Genomic DNA, 14,885 nt, shown 5'->3' on the forward strand with positions numbered 1-14,885 from the left:
GACATGTGCTAAAATACTGGTTGAAAGCCAAGTGTGTTTTCAGACTTGCTTAGTGTGTTATCTGAATCTGTTTGTTCCAGTCATGTAGGTCCACTAACTATGCTCTCACTGTCATCCAGACTGAGCTACTGTAGAATCTCTGTTTGTCAGCCCAGTACGACTGGCATTACACCGCAGGCAAAATCCAATCGGGCATGTTTGGACGGAGTAAACGTCAGGATTGCAACTGAAACTAATCACTGCATTTGGCTTTGATCACAACGGCGTGTGCAGAGTGTCCAGCAGAATTTGCAGCGATTTTCACACAGACTTGTTCACAAATGTGACCAGTTTATGTCCAGCTCTTACTTCTGGGCTTTATAAGCCACTGTTAGGCATCATTAAGACCTGTTATTATGGTGCTACATGTTCAACCAGATTTATTTCTTCTTTTTTGATTAACCAAATGTTTAATTTAAAAACGACTTTTGGCCTAAGTGATGTACTATAAAGCACGTTTCACGGAGCAGATTTTCTTTCTGTTAACACCTAAAATCCCACTCACAGATAATGGCTATCATGACTTTAGTTACTGAATCTCTTTGATAACTTTTTTTAAAATCAGGTACTAGGTGCGCTCAGTGCACTCAGTGCGCTCTCTGCGAGAGAGGCATCTGATACATCATTTGTTTCTTCTGTTGAAAATGTGCTGATCAAGTGCCACCTACTTCAGTCAAGAGGAGCAGTTCAAGTATAACTATGAAGAAGAAAAAATAACATTACGGAAACATTGATGCTGAAAAACGTACGAGAAATAATAGCAATTACAAAATTCGTTGAAACTCAAAGTATATATCCTCAGTGCTTCTGATTATTTCTAAATTTCACATTAGAGCTCTTGAAATTGAAATGGTATCCAGACAAAGTACATGTTTTGAGGATTTTTTCAGTAGGATGGTATAAGATTAACTGGTGGGCTGGAGGAAACTGCAAATCAGGACATTTTATGAGAAATAGAGAGTAGAAAAATGGTTTATAAAAGATTTTGTTTCAGGCTCATGTACAGCCCCATGCCCTAATACAGATATATGGCATCAAAAAATCACATTAAACAGTTTAAAAATCGTTTTCCATTCTCTCTGAAACGAGCAAAAAACTGACAAAACAATTAGATTTTAAATGGTTCACCAGTCCATTAATCTTGCGCAATGGTAGAACTGTCTGCACTCTGGTAAACTGCTTGAATCCATCAGCTGAACACAGTATTAGGGTTGTTTTCATGAAGAGGATTAACCAGTTTGAAAGTAGGATTAATAGGAAATAAATGCATGTATATATTTAATGTGTAAACACTTAATTCAAGAATAATGCTATAAAAATCAGGACAGCTGTTTATTGTGAGGAACCAGAGAGATAACAGTCTCAGTAAAATGTTACAGTATTTTGGTAAAGTAATTTTTTTAGCCTATTTTTTTAGCCCAAAATGTTTGCTGTTCATTAAATGTTGTATATTTCTATTTACTTTCAGAGCACTTTACTTTATTTTTCATTAATCAAATAAAGAATCGGCTAAATAAAATTTTTAATTGCTTTACACTGACAGATTCAGTTGAAGTCACCATAATGAAAGATGATTTAAATGATTTCTCACTGAGTAGTTTTGGATTCCTAGAAAACACAGCATGTTTATTTTATCAGATCTTACAAGATTTCATAACATCTTTAGCGTTAGCAGTTAAACTGTAAATTACAGGCAGCAGGTGTGTGTAGGAAACATTGAAAACAAACACTGCTTCTGCTGGCAGTCTGTCATGTATAGAGGCAGGTTTCATTTATGCATAATATTGTGTTAGGTATTCACCAGATACATCAGTGTTACTGTTTTGTACATAAGTGCTAAACACAGTCAGTACAACAATGCAGAAAAAACATTCTAGCTAAACGATTGGGACACATGCTGCACATAATGGATGTATTTTTGCTTTGTTGGGACCTCAATGTACATCAGAACTGCCTTACTAAACAGGCATGGTGGTGGCAGACCATTTATTTACAATGTGAAAATTAAATTTTGTTGTCAGAACACGGGCTAAAATGTTAGGATGATTTCTGAGTAGCCTACTAACATTACTATGAGGTATAACATTACTTAAATTGCGATTGTGTGAGCATTTATAATGTTAGGCAACAGTTTACAAGTTTCAAATTAAAAAAAAGGAAAATACTTTGCAAGTAGTTCGAAGTCTATTTGCCCAATTCCTGATATGTGTGAACATTGGCATCCTTTAGATGCAGATGAACAGCTGAGACTCACGTCAAGGTGGTCAGGATTCAGCTTTTCATCTGCATTTAAAGGACAAAGGTCTTTCGAGGATGCCAATGTTCACATTTTGGACAGAGAAAACAAATGGTTTGAAAGAGGAGTGAAAGAAGCCATCTATGTCCACTGTGAACGACCATCTTTGAACAGAAGTGGTGGCTTACGACACCAACTATCTGGCATCTATAATCCACTTTTGAGATCCCTTTCCAGACACCTTAACACCCACTCAGATCCTGGGCCATTTGACCTCAGGAAATCAGATGATAGGGTGGGGCTAGGTTTCACAATGAGCTCACCCAAAACTCTGGCTGATTGTGACCCACAACTGTTTTCACACCTTCGCTCGTGTGATTAGGTAGAGGATCAATAAGAGGTCCATGACCCTCTCGGGGACACTCTCATGGGTCTTAAAATCTGGAACTCTCCACCAATTGCTCTTAGAACTGAAGAAGCTTCTCGGATTAGAGGTGAAACGTCTTCAAGGAAACTTAAAGAAGTCCAGACGCTTTTCTTTCCAAGCTCCTTAGACCATCTACAGCTTGTTTTTTGAATTTGTAATGTTACAAGATCTCAATCCTGTGTGACTCTATGCCACAAAGAACTAGGGCGGTTCTGAAGGTAAAAAGGGGTCCAAGCCTATACAAGCCCATGACTTAATAAACCGTGTGGTGTTTGTATACACATCAGGTCCTTTCAGAGCTTACTCTTGTTTGATGAGTACTGATACGAAGTATCAGCATTGATCAATGCTGTATTTGTTTGTATTTGTTGAATATGTGATGTCCATTTTCCTGAGCATTGGTTCCACAGGTTTAAAGTATGTCAGGATATGTTACTTTCTGTTAGTCTGTTTCAAAAACTCCAACTATGGCAGATATGTTATGTCAGAACTAGCAACCTCCTAGCAACAGTTGACTTACTTAAGGCCAGCTCATTTGATAGCTTTGTTAATGCAGATGAAATGAAATGAAATCATAATGTAACTTTGCATAAATGATCTAACACTAATCAAGTGCGTTCACCCAAATAAACAAAATACACAGGGTCGCAAACTATGAATCACACAAGCTACGCCACAGACCCGCAGGCATTCATAATTACATTTGACATTAAAAAGTACTTATTAGAGTGTACATGCAGTGAGGCAAGGAAAACAGAAGCTGCACTTTTTGTTATCTATATATATCATATACATGCAAGTGATTGATATGGTATGGATGCTATAAATGGTTAAAAGGTCTTAATTAGGAAAAAAATATAGAGAATGCTTGATGATTGCCTAAAGTCAAAGGGCTTTGATCACTGGAGTGATTATCTACTTTTTTACATCTCAAGAGACTTCATTGGAATTAGATATCACAACTAGTTTTGGCCACACAACAAGGCAAAAACAGACATCCCTTATCTTAATTTAATAGGACAGATAAAGTCCACTTTTAGACAGCAAATGGATCTTATCAATAAAGCAGTGACCCTTCTTTTTAAAAGTTCAGAAAATAATACTTTTCAAAAGATTTATTTCCCTTTTGAAATGATAGAAATTTGTTTTGGCTAGTTAGAGAGAAGATAACAGCTGAAGAGCCTGAAACTTTGTTTGAGTATATTATCTGGAAACCACCGACAGTCAGAGGAAGTGGAGCAATCTTCATCTTCGTCTCCAATGACAGATCCACTTCTCTCCCTGTAAACCGTCCATGAAGTCGTCTGCTGCCTAAGAAAACAAATGCGTGTTTGCATGATTCTAATGTCAGTGATTCCCAAGTCACAAAGCCTGGGCCACCAATGATGAAAATATGTCATAATCACTGAAGCACAACTTTTTGCAGCAAATTAAAACTCAGAGAGGAAGAAAATGGTTCTCTGGTAGACTAGAAAACCTAACAGACAAGATGACATATCAGTGACATGTACTCTTCAGTGAAGCAAATTTGGGATTACAAGCACCAATGTGAAATCCACTAAACTCGTTTTGGTCACTCGTTTTGGTCACATCGTCAGTGATTTAAACAATCTATCTGATCTCTGTTCTTTCATTAAAAAATACAATGATGCTAAAGCATAATTAAAGCTCATGAAAGCCAAGAGCTTTGTTTCATACTGCCAAGGGAATAATGAATGAGCTCTTACTGCATTGTCTCACTTTATTAAACGGGACCACTTATAGAACTCCTCAGTTATCCTGTTTGCGGCTTTTGATAAATGCAGTATTTTTCAATTTAACTTCTTAATATAGTGTAAATATAAACGAGAATCCATACACCGCGCTGGTGATGAATTATTACTCACATTTTAGCAGCTGGCCTTGTTAGAGGGAGACAGAGTAGGTGGAACACAGATCTACCTGAGTGATTAAAACTGATGCGAGCAGAAGATAAATAAGGCTAAGACAAAACAAGATGGCGGATGTAGCAGGTGGTGGTGCAGACGTAGCTCCGACTTTTCAAATGGTCACAAACGGTCAAACCAGAGATATATAAAACAACTGATGGAAGGGTAATTGTAGAGAATGAACTACTTAATTTCCTTGCTGTAAAAATCAAAACTTTAAGTCAGGATGAAATTGTGTTGTTGGCCACGAACACATTTGAATCCGAGGGGATTGAAGCCTCCAAGAAAGTTTTGTTTGAGCTCTGCCCCACTACCTCACAGCGGTGCGTTGGATATAAAGGACAGCATAAAGACGCCAACAATATTAGACTCTGTCTTAAAGTGCTGAATGAGTGTGGGGAGAATATCCCAAGATTGGTCTCTCATCACCTGGATGATTTGCCGCCTGTTACATACTCCAGCATGGATGTGTGTTGTCTACTACGGCGAATAGACCAGCTGTGTGCTGAGGTGGGTGCTTTAAAACATGTAGTTAAACTACAGGCGTGTGACTGCTCTTGAGTGTCGGCCTGAGGTACCGGCTGAGCCTGTTACTCTGAATGCTCAGGGGTCGGGACCACTTCCCACTTTCCCCTGGGGAAACACGCAGAGAAGCGGTGGGGGAGTCGAAGTAAAGGCAGCCCACGCAGAAGGCAGGGAGCCGGAGTTTTGGCTGCTTCAAGGACTGGGACAAGCACAGTGTCAGCATTTTGTCCGGAGATGTTGCTATGTGGTCAAGATCAGGCTCCGACGACAGCCTCAGGTCATAATATGGAAACTACTGCAACAACGGAGGATCCCGTTGAGACAGTGCTTCTTACATGCTCCCGACAATGGACTAAAGTTGTGAAAAATGGCAAGTCTCGTCACAAGCTGTAGAAGGTTAATTCGGGTTCAGGAATGCATGCTGCTACCACTGGACACAATAAGAGGCCTGGACCTGTATCGATTATCGGCATTGGAGCTGTGAGTACAATCAGAACTGCGAAAACTAAATTGGTGAGCGTGTTTGCCACTAAATTTGCCCTGGATGTAGATGCAGAAACTCTTGCTCTGTATTTGAGAGAGAAACTCAAAAGAGATGTGACCTGTCAAAAAATTGCTAGTAAACGTAGCAGGTTCGGCTCTTTCAAGGTTACTGCTGAATGTAATGATGTGGGTGAAATGTACAATCCTGAACTCTGGCCTGAAGGGGCTCTGGTCTTGCGTTTTTATGAACCTTGTAAGCCCGGTACGGTGGTGCCAAGCACAGTGGATCCAGCAGGGGAGATAACTGCGCCTTCTGAAACCAACGTATCAACATGAAGATGTCTATTCGGGTATTATCTTACAACTGTTGTGGTCTACGTTTGGGACAGAGTGCAGGGGATAAAGCTCGACGGATTGTTGTGGACAGTCTGCTTGCAGAATGTGACATTTTATGCTTGCAAGAGACATGGTTGTCCAAACAGGACTTGGGAAAACTTAACTGTCTAAATGGAAGTTTTTTGGGAGTGGGGGAATCAACAACTGATCTCAGCACAGCTATAGTCAGAGGTAGAATACCTGGAGGGGTTGCTGTGGTTTGGGACAAACAAAATAGACCCTGTGATAAAGCTCATTAGACTGAATGTAGACTGGTGTATTGGTATACAATATACACAGAATAATAGTAGTTTTATCATTCTTAATATTTATACTACCTATGAATCTTGTCAAAATGAGCAAGAATACCTCAGTAGGCTGGCTTTTATTAATGCATTTATTCAAGACAACAATACTTACAGCATATATGTTTTGGGTGATTTTAATGCTGATCTCACAGACAGCAGTTCTCGGTTTGCTAACCACTTAACCCACTTTTGTGAAGTTAACAATCTTATCCTTTCTACCAAAGTGTTACTGCCTACAGATAGCTATACATACATAAGTGAAGCCTGGCATCATGGCTGGACCACTGTATCTGTACAGCTGATGGACATGCAGCTTTAGCAAACATGACTATTAGGTAGGTAACTGTGTCAGACCATATACCTTTTGGTTTTACTGTGAATGCGGAACAAATGCCAGCAACAACTGGAAATAATATTGCTAATATTGCTACCAGTGTAAAATTAGACTGGTCAGCATTTGGTGAAGATGATTTCTTAGCTTATCATAGTAATACCGATATACATCTGAACAACATTTCTTTGCCCAAAGAAGCTATTTTGTGCAAGGATGTCAACTGTAAGAATGCTGTGCATAAACATTTACTCTGCTCCATGTATGATGATATAGTGACTGCTCTGTATGAAAGTGGTACACTGCTTGATAAACAATATAAGCATAAGAGACCTAGCATCAGACCTGGCTGGAAAGAACATGTATCCATGTACCATGATGAAGCTTGCATAGCTTATAAATGTTGAGCCATGGCTGGAAGACCTAAACAAGGCCCAGAATCTGAACAGAAAAAATGTGCGAATGCCAGATATAAGTACGCTGTTCGCTTTATAACTAAAAATGAGCAAATGCTCTTTGGCCAGGAAAATGCTGTGTAATAATATGACCGATTTTTGGAAAGAGGTGAAAGCTCTTAATAACTGTAAACCATCTCTACCATCAACTGTTGAAGGTGTTTCTGGGGCAGATAACATTGCAGCATTATGGAGACAGCATTACAGTGCGTTGTTTAACTGTATAAAAAGTGAACCATATGAGGACAATTCTGACATGAGTAATGAAACAATAAGTGTAAGGACACATGAAGTATATGAAGCCATTCATAGGTTATCTGATAATAAAGCTTCTGGTTTGGATCACATCACTGCAGAACATTTAAAACATGCTAGTTTAAGGCTAGCTCCTCTTCTAGCACTCTGTTTCACTGGGTTTATGATTCATGGCATATTACCAGACTCAATGCTGTGTATTTTACTGGTACCAGTTATGAAGGACAAAGCTGCAAAAGTGAGCTGTTTGGATAATTATAGGCCGATTGCACTCGCCAGTATTTTATCCAAGGTGTTAGAAACAATTTTGTTTGACAGAGTTAGTGTGTTCATCTATTCTCTGGATAATCAGTTTGGCTTCAAACCAAAGCACAGCACTGACATGTGCATTTATGCACTCAAGGAAATAGTCAGTTTGTATAGGGCTAAAAATTCATCTGTCCTCATGTGTTTCATTGATGCCTCTAAGGCTTTTGATCGAGTGAACCACAGAAAACTTTTTGATAAACTGAAGACATGGGGAGTTCCTCAATACATCGTGAGGATTATCTCTTACTGGTACGCTCATCAGAACATGCAGGTTAAATGGGGAAGCAGTATTTCTGCCCCCTGCGGTGTCAGCAATGGTGTTAGACAGGGTGGGATTTTGTCTCCAATTTTATTTAATCTATATGTTGATGATTTGTCCATACAGCTGAGAGCCTGTAACACTGGGTGTATATTAGGTAAAACACTGATAAATCATCTTATGTATGCAGATGACCTGGTTGTTTTTAGTCCAAGCAGTGCTGGGTTACAGGATCTTCTCAATGTCCGTACTGAATATGGTGTGCAATATGACATGAAGTACAATGCTGTTAAAAGTGCTGTTTTGATATGTAGAACCAAGCAGGATAAACAGCTAAATTTCCCTTTGTTTAAACTGGCCCAAAAAACTCTTGAAGTTCATAAAAAGGTGAAATACCTCGGTCACTTTATTACTGAGCAAATGGATGATGATGATGACATATACAGACAACGGTGTGAGCTCTATGTGCAGGCAAATACTATTGCATGCAAATTCAGCTTTCGTTCACTTCCAGTTAAAGTGGCTTTGTTTAAAGCGTATTGCACACCGCTATATACTGCACCCTTGTGGTCATCCTACAAACAACGTATCCTTTGCAGGATACCTAGAAGGGGTAGTGCCAGCCAGATGTTTGTAGCTGGGGGTGTTTGGACTTTTTAAAGCACTTTTAAGAAAGTTAATGTTCAATTTTAGAGAACGACTGGATGGTTTGAGTAACAGTATAATTTTAGCACTCACAGATCCGACAGTGAGTGGTTCCCGTTACTCATCCAGTCTGAGAAAGCACTGGTTGAAGTGTTTGTGTATTTATTGATTTCTTTTAAGTAATTGTGTTTTATGTATATTATGGTTTTATATTTTTACAAATGCTTTATATATATATATATATATATATATATATATATATATATACTTTTTTTTTTTTTTTTTTTTTTAAGGCTTATACCCTGTGGTTTTTTGTTTTTTGTTTTTTTTTTTTTTGGGGGGGGGGGGGTGTTGTGTGTGTTTCTGTCTTGTTTTTATGGACATCAAGAGATAATAAAGATTATCTAATAAAGATTGATTGACTGATTAATACTTGTTAACTGAAGAAAGTAGCTGAGCTGATTACATAATTATAAAAAGGGCAAATATACACATAAAATCTTTCCCAAAAGCCCACCCCACATTCATGGAAGTATATTATTTCATGAAATTGGTTTATCAGGCGGTCTGGTTCATTGGCTGCACTTTGAAAAGCCGGCAGCAAACAGTGTCAACATCCAAATCAATTGAAGTCACAGCAGCTGACAGTTTTAAAGTAGCTTTGCAGAGAGATGGCTATCACTGCTCCCCTCAGAGGAAACAATGGCTCAGCCTGCAGTCAATGATTTTACTGTCTGTCATGCGCATGCAGCACTGGGAAAATAATTCCAGTAGAGGTCCAGATATAAACAAAGAAAGGATGGCTTTGGTCGACAAAGATTTTTTCAAAAAGCCACTAAGGGACAATAAGGAGCTCATGAGAGAATGAGAGAAATGTTGAAGGGGAGGGAAAGAGAAAAAAGACCTTTTTAAGAAAAATAGTTGTTTATTTTGACTTTGATGGTGGCAACACATTTCAAAAAAGTTGGGATGGGAGTTTTCTGCTGTAGAGAAATTCGAATTATCTTGCTGAAATATGCAAGAGCGTCACTGAAAAACATGTAATTGGAAATGGAGCATATGGTCCTGCTCCTCTTTAGTCTGGAGGATGTTGTATTCATGTTTTCCAAAAAGAATTAAACATTTCGATTCATCTGACCTCAGAAGGATTTTCTAGTTCCCCTCAGTCCATTTTAAATGTGCCTTGGTCCAAAGCAAACGGCAGCATTTCTTGATCATGTTCCAATATGGCTTTTTCTTTACATGATAGACATTTGACCTGTATTTGTGGAATGCATGGCACACTGGGTTGTTTCTGAACATGTTCCCAAGCCCGTGGAATCAGGTATTGGTCAATGACAGAATCATACCTCATTTTTAGTGCGGTGCCACCTGAGGGCCCAAAGATCACAGGCATCTAATATTAATTTTCATCCTTGTCCACTGGGCACAGAGATTTCTCCAATTTTAAATCTTTTGCTGATAATGTGCATTGTAGATGATGAGATTCTCAAAGTCTTCACAATTCTATGTTAAGGAATATTATTCTCTTTGCAGGTGCTCTTCTTTTGCAAATTAATAAAGCTCTGCCCATTTTTACTTCTGAACCATTTTGGTTCCCTTTTTATATCCAATAACCTAATAAAATGTTACTCCAGTTGTTTGCTCTGAGTACTACTCCAAGTTTTTGAGATGTGTTGCTGCCATCAAATTCAAAATGAATTCATATTTTGCCCAAACTGCTATCTTTTCTTTTTGCTTTTGGTGTGTCGCTGCTGTATAGTAGAGGCTAATGTCAAGCTGTATTCATAATACTGTGTTCATCATCTTCAGTATAGCGTAAATGGTAAAATGGTAAATGGCCTGTATTTGTATAGCGCTTTTACTAGTCCCGCCTACGGACCCCAAAGCGCTTTACACACCCAGTCATCCACCCATTCACATACTGGTGGAGGCAAACTACAGTTGTAGCCACAGCTGCCCTGGGGCAGACTGACAGAAGCGAGGCTGCCATATCGCGCCATCCGCCAACCTTCCGGTTACAAGGCGAACTCCCAACTCTTGAGCCACGATCGCCCCAAGTAGCGTAGTCGCATACTTGTGGCTGTAACCTGCGGCATAATCTTACCTACAGCATAACTTAAACTGTTGACCACATCGCGACCTGACTTGCACCCTCCTAAACATGTAACTACAAACTGTGGCAACCCATGCCACAGCTAGTGTATTGGTCTGCATGACAGTAATATGCTATGTGAACACGGTATACTGATTAGCAAAATTATAACGCTTCAGTGAACAGAAAATACAATAGGCTGTGATTACATCTAGCTTCTTCACAATGCTAACATAATAGGCAGTATTCTGCTAATGTAGACATATGCCAATTTTTATTCATAGCGCTGACAATCTTTCTGTAGACTGACTCAGTTCTGAAGACTTCTTTCTTCCCACAGTAAAAGGGGAACTGTTTTTCATTACTTATTAGTTGCAAACAAAAGCCTCATCTTCTTATGTACGCTTTTTAAAGATTCTGCGATTTTACAAGATTTTACTGCTATGTGCCTCAAGTCATCCACACAAACCCAGCAGTCCCTTGAGGTCCCGTGTCAATGCTGTGATGAGTCAGAACATTTTTTGCAGGTGTACCGACACAATGTTAGCCAGGTGGTTTTTAGTACCGTCGCTGATCATTAAACATGCTCAGCATGTACCAAAATACTGCAAAAACTCTAAAAGTGTAAGTATGTCATGCGGCAGTGGGCGGCACTCATCCATCAACCACTTTCTTACGCCATCCATTTTTTTAAACTGCTTATCCAAGTTTGAGTCACAGCGAGCTGGGTCACTTGACAAAAGTCACATGATAAGGAGGGGTACACTCTGGGATGGACACATCAGCAGTCTATCACAGGGCTGAGCCACAGAGACAGGAAACCACACACTCTCACAGTCTACCTATGGCCAATTCAGAAGTACGAGAATGTTTTTGGCCTGTGGAAGGAAACCAGAGTAACCAGAAGACACCCACACAAGCACACGGAGAACATGCACACACTGACACACAGAATTGTCAGTGAATGTTGTTTCATTTTAGAGGGGAATACAATGGTTTTAAAAGAGGTAGGTTGCTTGTTTATCCATATATACTTGCTTAAGTATGGATGGATATTTTCATACGGTCTTCAAGCCAGGAAATCATTTTCTTCCATCAGCAGATCGATGAGTTAAGTGCTAACGCCCCTGAAATATAATACCAATCAACAATTCATAAGCTTTTCTTTTTTGCTTGCTTTTGACTGACATGCACACATTCCTCAGCATCTGTGGTCCTGCCAAAAAAGAATTTGCTGTGGGTGAAGCTAATCTATGCACATAATTGGAAGGCAGCTTTGTAGATGATGGAGGTCTTGGTTCTCTCAGTGGTGTTCATCCTTAACACTTCAGCACGTGCCTTGGTTTAAACAGAAACGTGTTAACTGCTCTTACTGACTATCACCTTTTTATTCTTTTTATTCTTATTCTTATTCTTATTATTATTATTATTATTATTATCATTATTATTCCAACTGACTGTTAAATATTTGATAATATTGTCTTACCTAAAAATGTTTTTCTCTTCAGTTCAGACTAAGCAGCTTCTGTCACCACTCTCTTCCTAAATTCCTTTAGTGCCGATCTGCTCACAGTCTGGAGAGCATCATTAGTTAAAGCCGGCATTTAATTGCTAAAATAGACAAGCGAGAAGACACGAAAACCAATCTCCCCTTTAACTGCAAACACACTATCCTCTTTTACTCGTTTTCTACCACACACTGTTTTGATTTTTCCCTTCCTCAACAGTCCACATGAATCACATATCCACAGTAATGGGCTCATTGCCACGATGAGCGCAGTGCCAAAAAGACTGCAAAGGATCATAAACGAATGATCCAAACTGATCCACAGTATGCGTCACTACAAAGCCGCGGGATAAAAAGATAACCACAACTGTTGAGCTGACAGTCCAGCACCCTCCACGTTTCTGCAATACTGTACTCCCCTGCTGAGGAGACTCAAGTGAAGCTGTCAGGGGTATCAGCCTCCAGTGCTGCTCTTTTCTGTGTCACAGGGCGCTACTGCGCGCTCACTGCTGTCAGCTCAGCTCCGACACACTCACCACTAACTTTATTCAGACCAAACGGCGCTCTGCTGTAACAGTAAAAGTGAGAAGCTTCACCGCGAGGACTCCCCACCTCTGTAACCTGTCAGGTGTTTCACAGGAAGGGAAGTCTCTTCACATACCTTCATAACTCGAGTCAGCACCGGACGGACAGACGCACATTAAATATCCACTGTAGATGTCATTTTCCTCTTAACTCCAGTGTTTCCTAGCGGGAAACCAAATGAAAAGAATAAAACGGTCCCTTGCCTTGAAATCCAAAGAGGAAAGCGACGCCGGCGATCCACGCGGTGTGTATCCAGAAGTAAGCCATGGTGTCCCTCACTCAGGTGCAAAAGCTCCGCGCTCCTCCAGATGAGGCTCCGTCTCCAGCGGTAAGTTTCCCGACGAGAAAGCGCTGCAGATGAAGCCGAGCGGAGGAAGAAATCCCAGCCTGAGCGGAGCTGATGAACAGGAGAGCCTGAGACCGTCACTGATTCTTCTGCTACCTTTGCGCGGACATTAGCGACCCCTACCGAGAATCTTCCATCTCACCCACGTTACAGTCACCCCGGTGGCTCTCATTTTGAGGCGGCACTACAGCTATGATCCAAATATTTTACAGGTATTCATAATTTTAGATATGAATTCAAAAAGAAGTATGTCCCGTATTCCATCCCTTTATACTCACATCTCTACATGTGTTCGTATTGTATGGATTAAGGCTATCATGTGGCTTCATATGATACAAAATATATATACACTATAAACAGATACGCAATATTAATACGATATTTTATGTGACCGCCTGTACTGCAATTGCAGCAGGCTGTTCCGAAATCTTTATAGAGTACAGTAGTTTTTTGTTTTTTTAAATTAGTTTGGTTCTTTTTTCTGGATGCAAAGTAAGACCATGACTTTCATTCTGAAATAAGACAAGTAACAGCCACAAGGCAACGAAGAAATTACATCGCGTTGTTTGTAATTTTGCCTCTGTAAATCACAAAAACTGCCAACATGTGGCTGAAGTACAACAAAACTATCCCACTGTGCTGACATTCAGATGCAAAGTTGCAACACTTAAATCCAAATATATAAAGACCTCACTGCACTCAAAGCTTTTCATCAACTGACTTTTTTTCTAGACCAGTTCATTGTTTTATAAATGCAGAGAAATCAGCAAAAAACAAAACAAAAACACGTTTATTGTCACAGTACTAATTTGTGTCCTCGGTCTCTGCCATCATGTACGAGACTCACTTGCTTGGAGCTCCGTGTTATTATTTGCACTTTTCTGCTCATTTTCACCTGTGACGCTTTCACCCACAGGACCTCATATCACCGGGGGATTGTGCTCAGAGAGTTTATTTACATTCCCCCACCTGTTTCCATCACTGTGTTCATTTATAGTTTGGAGTGCTTTTATGATAACGCGCCAGCAGCAAAGGTTAGATGGTATCCTACCGAAGCGGCACATTGAAAAATATAACCCGCTGTCAGAGAAGTGAGTGCTGATTGTCAGACGGAAGATTCGTTTCATGTTCGAGTTCGTTTTAGAAAGAAAAAAATAAAAAATAAATAAATAATTGGCCAGATGGATGAAAAGTGTATTATGCTTTTATGCATTATTCACATCCACAGGATATCAGAGCTCTCTGTGCATGTGGATATCTACCTAAGGGTTTATGGACCTCTTCATATCTTCAGTGCTCCTCAAAGCCTCGAAACAGGCTCATAATACTAATCTTCAGTCAAAGCTTTAGTCCTTCACACGTGGTAATCACTGACCATCTCTCAGCTTTCTCTCAATGTGAAATATATAAAGATATGTATAAATAAAAACTGAAATATGTTGAATATTAAACATTTTTCTTTGTAATTATTAGCTTGGTTATTTCACATTAATTACTTTGCATGCTTCAAAGGAAAAAAAAAACGGAATGTTATCAACTCTGGAATAAGACACTGATGTCCTATGAATCCAGAAATGAGCTAAATGTAGCCGTTCTAATCAAACTAACTAATTCTGGGCGATTTCCCAGCTGTTACAGGGACCTGGTCAGTCAGAACAAGCCATCTTTATTCCTTTCCATTAATTCAAAAGAAACATTCTGATTCCTTTAACAGTGAGCGCCGTCCACTCATGTCTAACACTGAACGCCAAGGTCAAAGCTCCTGACCGCTAAGTGT

General features: G+C 39.6%; 1 protein-coding gene and 2 pseudogenes across 1 annotated transcript in view; 2 read left to right on the forward strand and 1 right to left on the reverse strand.

Annotated features, from left to right (window-relative positions):
• The window catches only part of lsamp (limbic system associated membrane protein), a 468,508-nt gene extending 455,337 nt beyond the window's left edge, over positions 1 to 13,171 (reverse strand). The window contains exon 1 of the mRNA XM_087850805.1: positions 12,966 to 13,171. Within this exon, the coding sequence (XP_087706931.1) occupies positions 12,966 to 13,029 (64 nt within the window). The 5' untranslated portion in view covers positions 13,030 to 13,171. The remainder of the gene's footprint in view (positions 1 to 12,965) is intronic.
• On the forward strand, positions 4,699 to 5,974 carry LOC148098814 (uncharacterized; annotated as a pseudogene).
• Positions 5,977 to 12,846, forward strand: LOC148098815 (uncharacterized; annotated as a pseudogene).
• Positions 13,172 to 14,885: the final 1,714 nt, after the last annotated feature.

The sequence above is a fragment of the Neolamprologus brichardi genome, chromosome 14 (assembly GCF_056152115.1).
Source record: "Neolamprologus brichardi isolate AB-2024 chromosome 14, ASM5615211v1, whole genome shotgun sequence".
Classification (NCBI taxonomy): domain Eukaryota; kingdom Metazoa; phylum Chordata; class Actinopteri; order Cichliformes; family Cichlidae; genus Neolamprologus; species Neolamprologus brichardi.